Here is a 12,807-nt window from a genome sequence, read left to right as displayed (position 1 = left end):
CAGCTGACCACTTGCATTAGGATGAATTTAAAAACCAAAGCATTATCTTCCTGATCACTTGAACAAGTGCTTCTTTATATTTAGAATTTTGTGATGGAGAGAATACTTCCTGTGTCACTGGTGGGCGTGAGCCCTAAGAAGTTGCACTTCTGTGAAACATATTTTAAGAAGTGAACCAGTGTGTTTTTCCACCCTTAGGTCCTTTATTCCATGTAGATTCCTTCCTAAATGTTTGCATCAGCATGTGGAAGAGGTGGCCGCAGACCCTTTCCCCCAGAGGATGAAGGATTCAGTGGTAAGATCTTTGCGCTCTGTGGCCTGTTTGCCAGAGAGCCTCTCTTGCTTGCTCTGGCTGGCTGGGTGGGCATGAGAGGAAAGGAGGAAGTGGTCTTCCCAGGTCTGACTCTCAGGACCCTTGATCTGCCTGCCCAGTGCCGACCTCGGGAGCATCCCCAAGTGGATGCCGTGCACAGCCAGGGTGTCTACTGGACCTCTGCTAGTTAGTGGCAGCAGCTGGCCTGGGTATTCTCATGGCCCATGTTCATCAATTCTGCCCCTGGCTGGTACCAAACAGCAGTCAAGGTCACAGAAACCTGCACCAGCATGCACTCATGACATCTCCACACCCTCAGCTCTTCCCAAGTGTCTTCGTAGCCACACCGAGCTCAGGGCACCCTCGGGTCTTTGGATTCAAGACTGACATCAGTACCACTCTTCGTAGAGGCCATTCTGAGCTTTGAACTTAGTGTCTGTGGTGACAGAGAGGAAAGTGACCGAACAGCTTGGGGTACAGACTAGTTGGAAATGGAAGAAGGATAAGAAAGGAGGAAGAGATCATATGGCTATAAAATAATGATGTGTTTCCTGTGCACCAGGAAAGTGGCCCTGGGTAGTGACAAGTGTCTTTTGAGTGGACGAGATCTCCGGTATCCATCTGCTAATGCTTTTAAAACAACGATACTCAGGCCAGCACTTGGGAGGCAGAGGTCGGAGGATCACTGTGAGTTCAAGGCTAGCCTGAGAGTACATAGTGAATTCCAAATCAGCCTGGGCTAAAGTGAAACCCTACCTCAAAACAAACAAACAAACAAAAAAAGATATTCAGCATGTCTTTATATCATAGGGGGTGTATGTATGTGAATGCACATGTGTGTGCAGATACACGTGTATGTGTGTGGAGGCCATACGTTGACATTGGTGTCTTTCTTGAGTGCTCTCCACTCTATTTAAGACAGGGTCACCTTTCCCTGGGCACCCCAACTCTTCCTCCTGAGTTCTAGGGTTACAGGCAGGCAGCCACACCCACCCAGTATTTACCTGGGGATCCGATCTCCAGTATTCATGCTTATATAGCATGAGCCATCAGCCCAGACCCCAGTGATGATGCCTCTGTGTGTTGTACAACTGACAGATAAAAAGCAAAAGCCACCAGAGCTCTCTTTTTAAATATTTTTATGATTTATTTGCAAGGAGTGAAAGAATGGGCACACCAGGGCCTCCTGCCACACTGCAGATGAACTCCAGACGCACATGCCACTTTGTGCATCTGGCTTTGTGAGGGTACTGGGGAATCAAACCCAGACCATTAGGGTTTGCGAGCAAGTGCCTTTAAGTGCTGAGCCGTCTCTCCAGGTTCCCCCACCCCAGCCCATCAGAGCTGTCCTGATGGTGATTCCTGCTGCCACGAGCAGTGTGTTATTAGAGCTGGCCTCCACAGCAACAGACCCAGACACATACTGGGCGTTCAGTACATTCTGTTGAATTCACGCAACGTCATTGCAGTCCGCCATTTCAAGAGAACATTCAAGACTCGAGCTGGCTTAGTGGTTAAAAAGCTTGCCTGCAAAACCTAAGGACCCAGGTTTGATTCTCCAGAACCCACATAAGCCAGATTCACATGATAGCACATGCATCTGGAGTTCATTTGTAGTGGCTAGAGGTCCTAGCATACCTAGGTTATATTTAGTTTAGTTTAGTTGTTTTTTTTTTTTTTTGGTGTTTTTTTTTTTTTTTTTTTTTGTCACCACAGTAGCAGCTAAGGACATATCACTTAATATGAGTCAGGGTGTTGTACGTGGTAAGTTTAAGGTCTAAGATATTAAAATCAGGGCAGAGCGAAGGCTGTTGGCAATGATGAGATAGTCGCTAATCACTGGGAGTCTTGGTGGGGTCAGGCTGACATTCCTAGGTCAGTCCCTGTAAGGGCATAGGGTGGGCGCCAAGTCTCCCCCGAAGCCCTCCCCAACTATGGATATCTGAGTAAAGCTACCCCCACCCAATTCTTCCATAATTTCACAACTAACGAAGATGCCACTCCATTTCCTGATCTATCACAAATAGGCTGTGACTTAAAAAGAATAAGAAGAGAAGTTTACCGAGTGGATCCCAGTAGCATCTCATTATGGTTAGATGTGACAGGTTCAGTGTGGCTATTTGATTTTCATGGCCCTTGAAATGCTTTGCCAGTGTAGAGCATGCCTTGTGAGGTGGTTTAATGCCTTGTTTGTGTTTCTTTCTCTGAAAACTCTCTGGTCTCATTAAAATATATTAACCGGAATACCAGATTCAGCTTGTAGATCTTTTGTGTGGTAGTGTAAATATAAGATCTCTCATCTCTCACTGTGTTTCTCTTTCTCCCATCTGCCCCTTGTTTTCTCTGTTAGCCCATCTCTCTTTCTTTACCTCAATTTTGGTTTGAGGAGAAAGAAGCCCCCAGGGAGACCCACTAGATTGTGGTTTTCTGGTCCCTCTTTTCCCCATTTTGATTCATTTGGGTTTTGCAGAGGCCTGAAGGCTGTGTGTGTGTGTGTGTGTGTGTGTGTGTTCGTGTGGGGTGAGTGTAGATGTGCTTGTGCCATCGTTTATGTATGGTGGTCAAGGGACAGACAGCCTTGGGTGTTGGTCCTCACATTTTGCCTTGTTTGAGACAGGGTCTGTCTGGGAGCTTCTGGGCCATTCTCTTCTTACTGTAGCACAATGGAGTCACAGAAACGAGCGCTACAGTGTCCCGCCTCGTGTGGGTCTGCCTGGGCTCTGACGTCAGGTAGTCAGGGAGGCACTGCACAAGCTTGGATCCTGAGCGCTCTCGGGGGCTTGGCTGCCTTTCCAGCGGAATGCCCACTGGGGAGTCTGCCAGGTTTTCTACAGACGGCACATCAGGAAATACTGTTCTTGAAAGCTGGAAAGATGCCAGAGGCCCTGTGTCCTTCTCAGGAACAAGATGGGTGATGCACACAGTCTTCCCTCCCTAAACTCACCCAGTAGTTAACGAAGATAGAAACTCTCCACAGGCAGTTTGCAGGCATTCTTCTTCTCTTCTTTTCTTTCCTTTTAAAACTTTTTTCTAAAAGGTATATATTGCACATTGAACATATTATCCCGCCCTATTCCCTCCCATTCTCTGGTATATCAGTATTTATTCTGGCATTACTTTTATTTTTTATTTTTTTATTTTGAAAGAGAGAGAGAGACAGAGTTGGTGCACCAGGGCCTCAGCTACTGCAATCAAACTGCAGATGCTTACACCATGTGCACGTGTGACCTTGCCCTTGCCTTACCTTTGTACGTCTGTCTTGTGTGGGGTCTGGAGAGTCGAACATGGGTTCTTAGGCTTCATAGGGAAGCAACTTAACAGCTAAGCCATCTTTCCAACCCTCTTTTTTTTTTTTAAAGTATTTATTTCCAAAGAGAGAGAATGAATAAATGAGTGCCTTACGGCCTCTTGCCATCCAACAAAATCCAGATTCATGGGCTGGAGGGATGGCTTAGCAGTTAAGATGCTTGCCTGCAAAACCAAAGGACCCAGGTTTGATTCCCCAGGACCCACGTAAGCCAGATGCACAAGAGGCACACGCATCTGGAGTTTGTTTGCAGTGGCTGGAGCCCCTGGTGCACCCATTATCTCTCTTTTTCTCCCTCTTTCTCTGTCAATAAATAAATAAATAAAACATTTAAAAAAATCTAGATTCATGCAACACCCTGTGCACCTGGCTTTATGTAGGTACTGGGGAATAGAACCAGAGCACACAGGTCTTAGAAGCAACATTTTCAACTGCTAAGACATTTCCCCAGCCCACGATTACTTTTCTATATGCCTCATTGTGAGCCCTTTAGTTTTTACCCTTCATTTTCAGCACACTGTCATGTTAATATACACTACTTTCATTATATCCATTTTCCTTAATTAGTATGGACCAATCATCTTTAGAAGCCTGGTTTTTTTTTTTTTTATTTATAAACTTCAAATGGCTTCCAAATCATTGGTTAATAATATCTAGCATTTTCTTATTCCAACAATGACCAAGTCTGCAGACTGAGGTGTGTTGGGCCAGTTTCTTAAGCTTTTCTGTGGGGAAGTTACACGAAGCTCCACAAATCAATAACAACAGCAACAAAAAAATAACCCTATGCCTCAATAATTCTTAAATGTTTTATGTAACAAGAGGGAATGCATTTCTTGCTTAAGCATGCCTGGACTTCTTAAACTAAAGAGCAAAGCATTAGAGTTGCTGAGCATTGCTTTAGAAGCTCTGGCTCATATGCAGCTTGGAAGAGGGAAATGGAGGTTACATTATTACATACAGAAAGAATGCATCGAAGATGTTATTAAAATCAGTTAGGATTGAGAAAAAAACAACAGCAACAACAAAAAACTAAGTTTGCACCAGAGAAAAGACAGTTTTAAACAGAAAGGGCACAAGCCAAAGAGCCATCTCACGGTCACGTGTACTTCCTGCACAAACACGATGGCCTCAGGGGATCCGAGCCCTCTACTCTGAACCTCCAAATCCCAAGTACACCCTTGAGACTGCATAGTGAGTTCCAGGTCAGCCTGAGCTACAGTCAGACCTTACCTCGAAAAACCAAAACCAAACCAAACAAAACAAAAATTTTAAGTAAGAACATTTTACCATATCCAAAATAACCTTAGAAAATAATAAAAAGCCAACCCAACTCACAGTAGTAACAAAGTATATGAACTGATAATAGAAATGAACTTAAGAAGCAGTGAGGTGATAAAGGATGGTGGTCTATTAACTTGTAGATGCAATTCTGATTATATGCTGGTGAAGAGACCCAGCCTGACTTTGGACAGGAAATTGAGGTCTATAAACCACCAATCCTTTCAAAATAAATATGTATGTTTAATATAGCTCACAACATTTCCAAAGGAATTGCATTCACAGCACTGGCAAAAAAATTCTAAAATTTATTTAGAAAAAACACCCCAGCAGTTAATAGTTTCAAACAAGACTTGAAAGAGAAAGATAAGCAAAAGGAACTTAGCAGTTTGAGATCCAGGAGTTTAGCAAAAAGGCTGAATAATGAGGGAAAAAAAGTATGAGACCCATCCAAGATTAGAGAGCAGGATTAGTAGATCAGAGAGACACGGAAAAGACTCAAAGCATTTATGTGAATGTACTCTGTGAAAATTAAATGTCACAGTCAAGAATTGAACATTCGAGGTGTGGCATTTAGCAGTGGGAAAGAAAAATAGTTTTACATGCTAATCTGTCATTAGACACCAAAGTAAATCAGAACAGGATTAAAGAGTTTCAGAAAAAAAGGAGGGCGAGGGAGAAGAGGAGAAATCAAGTAAGGCCTTTCCATCCCTGGCATTATGGCAGGTACCTTTTTATTGTCAAACTCTTTGCTGATTAAAAGCAAAACATTCTGAATAAAATAACAAAAATATTTTGCAATAAAAGTTCTGAGAAAATAATACGAATTTGAACAAATAGGAGGCTAGAGGAAGTAGGGTGGGAAGCTTTTTGTCCCAGAGGCATCTGGATAAGCTTGAACCTTGGTCTTCAGCCCTTGTTTGTGGAGAACAGAAATCAAAGCCAGGGGCTGCAAGGTTGGGAGCCCAGTGGCAGATCACCCACCGGTGGGCTGGGACACAGGCCCATGCTCTCCAGGGGGGGTGGAGCAGAAGTCAGCTTGGTCATCATTCTCTCTGCCGCCTGTCCCATCTCCTCACTGTGACATCTTGGGGAGTTGCCAGTTTTCATGGATTCACAGTACAATTTCATGTATATTGATGGCTCTGAGCCCTCTATTTTATGCACTAAAGTAAAAGTGGCCTTCACAGGAAGTGCATCACAGCAGAAACAGACATGAGTCGTTCCTAGAAGATTCCTGCATCTTAGGCCTACAGGGCTTTTCAGGGACAATTACCTAAAGGAAATGAGTAGCTTCCAATAAATTTTACAACTCCCCCAGGAAGTCAGGGCCCCTCAGAAGAAGGTCCACAGTTACTCAGGTATCATGGGTCTGAGGCACCGGGTTAAAAACAACACTCAATGGCAAGGTTTAGGACAGAGACCACAGAAGTTATTTAAAATGATCCCATCTGCTTGAAAGAGAGCCAGAAAGAATTCTCTAGACAAATATAGCAAATGAAGAAACAATCAGAAAGAGAAGCAGCCCTCACCCCCATTCCCTGGGAGATTAGAGGCCTCTGAATAGAAAATTAGTAAACTGATGGATAAAGATAAAAATTTCCAGAAGGCAACTTTAATAGAAAAAAAAACAAAACTCAAAGGCTGGGAAGATGGCTTAGCGGTTAAAGTGCCTGAAAGGCCAAAGGACCCAGGGTTGATTCCCCAGGACCTATGGAAGTCAGATGCACATGGTGGTGCATGCTTCTGGGGGTCATTTGTGTACCCATTTTTTCTCTCTCCCTCTCTCTCTCAATCTGCCTCTTCCTTTCTCTCTCTCAAATAAAGAAATGGATAAAAATAAAATATTTTTAAAAGCTCAAGAAATGAGAAAAAGAAATGAAGATCCTTGAAGAGAAGATTAAGATCTAAGATCTAACCTATATAGTGAATGCTGAGAGAAAGAGGGAGAGAAAGGGGGATCTATCAGTTTTTGATAATGTCTGAGAACTTTCCAAAAGTGGTAGACACTTATTCAGATCCTTAGAGACCCCACTGAGTCACACATCAGGTGAAAAAAAAAGAGGAAGAAGGGCACAGCAGACCAAGTACAAGAGGCTCCGAGCCAGGGTCAGGGCGCTCGGCACAGGCAGGGGCCAAGCTGGGGACGTTAGGTGAGAAGCATGCCGAGCCCTCACTTATCAAGAGCATGTGGAAGGCAGAAGGCGGTGTTGTGATATATCAAACGTTTTGTGAATAAAGTAACGGCCAAGTAAGAATTCTATATATGGTGAAAATATCTTTCAATGGTTTTGAAGGCAAAAATAAAAATATTTTAGACAAAATATTTTTTGTCTGAAAAATGGAGTTTTTGTCTTAAAATTGAATTTTCTTTTGCTTTTGTGCGTGTGTGTGTGTATATATATATGTGTGTGTATACACACACACACACACACACACATAATGTGGTGAGTGTGGGCATGGCATGGTATGGCACCTAATAATATGGCACCTGTGTCAGGGGCCCTCTCCTATGGTGATCCAGAACAGAATATTGGGTGGGTGTTTTGCTCCATCGCTTTTCCATCCAGTGGTTGTTTGAACTGGCATCTCTACTGATTTCGGAGCTTGTGTGGCTCCAACAACTGGATTCTCGTTGCCTTTTTCTGCATGACTGGCGCCGCAGGTGCCCGTGGCCACATCCAGCTATTTCCATGGCATCTGGACGTGCAAGCTATGGCTGTCCCAGGCGCTCTCAGGCTGTCACACTTATGCAGGAAGCACACGCAACCCCGCTCCATCTCCCCAGCCTCCAAATGGAATTCTGAAAGGGGCCTCGGATGGGGTGGGTGGCTTGATTTGCAAGAGTGAACAGAGAGACAAAAACAAGAGGAAGGGATGTTGGTGAATCTAATAAGCAGACACAAAACAAACCCCAAGGCCCAAAAATCCTGGGTTCGATTCACTGGGACCCATGTCAGCCAGATACACAAGGTGGCACGTGCATTTGGAGTTTTCAGTTGCCTGAGGCCCTGGTATGCCCATTCTTCTCTGTCTACCCTCCTCTCTCTCAAATAAATAAATTTTTTAAAAGCAGGAAAAAAAAAAAAAAAACAGTTAACCTGTCTCTACCATGTGACAATGCAGTGAATTTCAAGACTTTGCCCTGGTGGTGGGTTTTTGGGGCTGTCTTATGAATGCAGTGTCTGAATTTTAGCCACTCCTTAGAGTCAGAATTCATGGGAACCTCTGACTGCAAGCATCTGATAGATCGAGGGCAAAAAACCAGAGATCGATTTCATTCTGTGCCTGGAAATCAGTCTGCTTTTGCTGAGAAGAAATCTAAAATAAATAAAAATCTTACTTATAAAAAAGAGTTTTATCACTTTTTGATTCCTCCTATGTCCAGCACTTGTAAACGTAGGAAAGGAATTTCAAAGCATGTTCAGCAGATGAACGATGCAGTGATATGGCGGCTGTGTTCCTTCACCTAGCTGTTCAGTAATCAAGCCTTGCCTTGTGTATTACTTACCGACCGCAGACCTCGGGCAGCGTTCCCCTTTCCAGTGTTCTCCAGATCTCTTCCTCGCTCTGCGTGTTAACATGGGTATTGAGCCAGGGGTGTGACGTGCAAGAAACAACACAGTATAATTTTATTTTTTATTTTATTTTATTTTAAATTTTTTATTTATTTATTTGAGAGCAACAGACACAGAGAGAAAGACAGATAGAGGGAGAGAGAGAATGGGCGCGCCAGGGCTTCCAGCCTCTGCAAACGAACTCCAGACGCGTGTGCCCCCTTGTGCATCTGGCTAACGTGGGACCTGGGGAACCGAGCCTCGAACCGGGGTCCTTAGGCTTCACAGGCAAGCGCTTAACCGCTAAGCCATCTCTCCAGCCCTTTTATTTTTATTTATTGATGAGAGAGACACACAGAGAGAGAGAATGGGCACGCCAGGGCCTCTAGCCACTGCAAACGAACATGGGACCTGGATAATCAGATCTGGGTCCTCAGGCTTCACAGGCATGAGCCTTAACCACTAAGCCATCTCTCAAGCTCAACACAGTGTGATTTTAAGAAGTGCCCAATGTTGAAGGAGACAGGGGAGAGCTAGCTTCTTCCATGCAATTTTGGTTAGGGCCAGGAGGCCAAAGAGGGAACTGGAAGCTCTCACCCCACCTTGGCAGGAATGGAATTCATGTCTGATCCAGTTTCACCCACAATGGCTACAGAACCCCCAAGTGCCTCCACAGCACCCGTGTTGGCTAGTCTTTGGGTTGGCCCCTGAATCTGTCAGCCAGTCTGCTCATGCCCTTACGTGCTGAGACTGTCGACAAAATCCGTCTTTAATTGACTACCAAGGCTTGTCCATGCCGATCTCTGCCCTGTGATCCCCGCTGTGTGGACGTGCGCTAAGTCTGCCTCTCTTGACCCGGGTGCGTTTCATGCCTGCCTTCTATCTGTGAGTGCTTGGGGTGTCTTCTCACTTTGATCACACGTATGATTTCTCTTTGATCCCTGAGTCTCCCTCGTGGGTGTTTCCTCTGAACTCCCAACAGAAGCTAGCGAACGGTCAGTGTGGGTGGGGTGCATCAACGAGGGCTGGAGGAATGGCGGGTCAGGGGTCAGCGTTCTGCCATCAAGTCCCCTGGGCAGATCCATGGAGGGTCACTAGGCAGGGCCGACCTTACCACTGGCCTTCTCTTTGCAGAAGGACATCCTGAGATCGGACCTCGTCGTCTGCTCAGTGGCCGCCATTCTCTCGTTTGCACTCAGCGCGAGCACCGTGTTCCTGTCCTTAAGAGTAGGTACCCCAAGCTCTGACTTCCTGCTCGTTCTCACAGTGAAGGGCGAGTGCGGTGGGGGCGCGGAGGGGACTTGGTTACCTCCCAGGTGAATGCTCATGATCTCCACTGGGGGAGGTGTCTGTCCCCGAGAGTGATGGTCTAGGAAGTTTGCTGATGTGACAGCAGCCGGCAGACCTCCATGAGTAGAAGAGAGACGCTGCCACATGAGGGGCGAGACAAAGGTCTCAGAGCCACAAGGACAGAGAGGACAAACAAAAGCACGGGTCCGGATGAGATGCTATACGATGGTTGTTTCAGACTGCTCTCTACCACCTCAGAACACCAATTCGGGACGTTTATAATCACCCCTTCCAGTGAGAAGTTTATCAGCTAACCATGTTCACTTCTTCTAAGAAATAGCGAGGGCTGGAGCGCTGGCTCAGCTGGTAAAGCTCTTGCCAGACAAGTGCGGGAGCCTGAGGTTAGATCCTGCAAGGCCCCATGAAACCGCCAGGCATGGAAGTGCGCGCCTGTAATCCCAGTGCTGGGAAAGGCGGAGACAGAAAATCCGTGGGGCTCATCGGCTAGCTGAATTGGTGGGCTCCAGGTTCTGTGAGAGGCCTTGTCTCAAAAACATCACCTGGAGAGGGACTGAGGAAGACACCTAGTATTGATCTCTGGCCTCCACACACATGCACACACACATGCATGCATGCATGCACACCTGTACACACATGTGCCTGTGTACCCACACATATATGAAGACAAAAGCACACATACTACACACAAACATGCACAAGACACATGAGAAAGGAAGAGAGGAAGGAAAGAAGAGAGAGAGAAGGGGAGGGAAGGAAGGAAAGAAAGAAAAACAAAGGGAAGGGAGGAAATAAAAAGGGAAAAGGAAGGAAGGAAAGGGGAGGGAGGGACAAAGAAAGAATAAAGATGTGCCACAGTGGGTTCCAGTCTCTTCCTTCCAGGGCGCCCCTCCCCCCATATTCTGAGTAGCTGTCGGCACACAGCTTCTCTTCCTGAAGTGGGAGATGGGGGGGGGACGGCGCTGGGGGTGCACGCTGCCATGGACGCCCTCCCTCCTCTGACCCCTGACCTCTTGCTCTTCTCCTTCACAGCCATTTCTCAGCATCGTGCTCTTTGCCCTGGCAGGCACCGTGGGGCTCGTCACCCACCACCTGCTCCCTCAGCTCCGCAAGCACCACCCATGGATGTGGGTGTCACACCCCGTGTTCAAGAGTAAGGAGTACCAGCAGCAGGAAGCCCAAGGTCAGTGCTGCAGCCCCCGGAGGGAGAAGGCATGCTGGGCACACTTATGGCACGGGTTCACACCCATGTGAGTGTGTGCAGTGCCACAGCCCAAACGACAGCAGATGCATTGTGCATATCTCCCCGCAAGGCAAAGGAGTGTGTGCCTTCCAAGGAGAGCGTGCTGCTGCAGACGGGCCAGCCGGAGCAGGAAAGCAGAGTCTGGTTGATTACATGTGTTCCCTTCAGAATTACTGCTTATTGACATTGCAGTAAAATCGACGTCTGTGGTGCACACTTGCGGATTCCGCTTCTGGTTCATGTTGACTGGATACTAAAGAGCATCACTTGACCACCCTTGGTACTTGACTCGTAACTGTCAGGTGCTGGATCCTCGAGTTCCCGAGCTAGCTTTGCCTGTATGCTGGCTGCGCCTACACCAGGTTGACTTGGAAGTTCCCATAGGGTTAGCAGCCTGATGATGCTGGCAGCTTCAGATCTTGAGATGAGACACAGGTTTCTCCGAGGACTGGGGGGCAGCTCGGCCGTTAGAGTGCCTGCCTGTCTCGGGCTCCGCCTCCAGCATCACACAAGTGTGGTGTGGTAGCAATGCCTGTAATTCTAGTACATGGGACAATCAAAGAATTCCAGGTCATCCTCGGCTACATAGTGAGTCTGAGGCCAGCCTGGGCCTTGAGTGTCTGAGCCTTTTGCCTCCACCTCCCAGTGCTGGGGTTACAGGTGTGCACCACCACACCCAGCTTTACGGGGTGCTGGGGATGAAACCCATGGCTTCGTGTTTGCCACCAAGCCCCGCACCCACCGGGCCACACCCCCAACTCCAAGGTTGCTTTTCTGTGTGTGCAGTGCATGTGTGTTGGTGTGCATGTACCTGTAAATGTGTGTGTATGTGTGTGTGCGTGCGTGTGGAGGTCAGAGGACAACTTTGCAAGTAACTCTCTTTAGTCACTCCAGCTGCAGAGGACAACTTTGGGTGTTGTCCTTTGGGTGTCATCCACCCTGTCATTGAGACAGGGTCTCTCATTGGCCCAGATCCCATCAATTAGATCAGTTGGCGAGCAAGCACCTTGTCTTCTCCTTCCCACTGCTGGGATTATAATCACGTACGACCATACCAGGTCTTCATGCTTGCATGGTAAACACGGTGTCAACTGAGCTGTTTTCCCAGCCCAAAAGTTGCTCCTCTGCAAAAAGAATTCGCTGTGTTTTCCACCAATACAAGTCACAGCAATGAGAAAACTCACATGAATGTGACCAGATACCTGTCAACAAGCACCTTAAGCAAAAAGGGTTAGTTTGGCTTACAGTTCACGAACCTAGTCCATGACCCGGCAGAACAAGCGTGAGGCAGCTGGTCACGTGGCTTCTGCCGTGAGAAAGCCGAGGCGTGAAGGCTGGTGCTCAGCCTGACTCCTCATTTTCATTCACTGTGGGACCCCAGCCCACGGGGTGGCGCTGCCCACATTCAAGGTGGGTCTTCCTTGCTCAGTTACACCTCTCTGGAAGCCCTCCCACAGACATGCCCAGGGGTGTGTCTTCTGCTTGATCGCAGAGCCAGCCGAGTTGACGGTGAGGGTGTGCCGGCACATCATTCACTGACCCCGTTCCCGTGGGATGCCAAGCTCTGGGAACCAGTGACGTAAAAATGGAATAAATATGACATCTGTCATTCCAGAGCAGCCGATTCAGTTAACAGCCCCGCGTCGCTGCCACAGTGGGAGAGTCTGGTCCCCATGCTCCCAGTGAGGTGGGCCCTGGCTGTTTGCCAGCTACGGGAGCAGCAGCAGGAGCTCGGGCCCCAGTGAAGGGTTTCAGCTGACCCCACGTCACGTTGCTAAGACCTTTCAGTTAGGTGGAT

General features: G+C 47.2%; 1 protein-coding gene across 10 annotated transcripts in view; it reads left to right on the top strand.

Moving 5' to 3' along the window:
- The window catches only part of Pcnx2 (pecanex 2), a 200,038-nt gene that overhangs the window by 81,400 nt on the left and 105,831 nt on the right, over positions 1 to 12,807 (top strand). For all 10 annotated transcript variants that reach the window (XM_045150737.1, XM_004659700.2, XM_045150741.1 and 7 more), the window contains 3 exons: positions 199 to 295; positions 9,593 to 9,685; positions 10,799 to 10,949. In XM_045150737.1, coding sequence (XP_045006672.1) covers positions 199 to 295; positions 9,593 to 9,685; positions 10,799 to 10,949 — 341 coding nt within the window. The remainder of the gene's footprint in view (positions 1 to 198; positions 296 to 9,592; positions 9,686 to 10,798; positions 10,950 to 12,807) is intronic.

Source organism: Jaculus jaculus, chromosome 5 (genome assembly GCF_020740685.1).
Source record: "Jaculus jaculus isolate mJacJac1 chromosome 5, mJacJac1.mat.Y.cur, whole genome shotgun sequence".
Lineage (NCBI taxonomy): Eukaryota > Metazoa > Chordata > Mammalia > Rodentia > Dipodidae > Jaculus > Jaculus jaculus.
The sequence above is the reverse complement of the archived record's forward strand: the minus strand, read 5'-3'. Positions and strand labels throughout refer to the sequence as shown.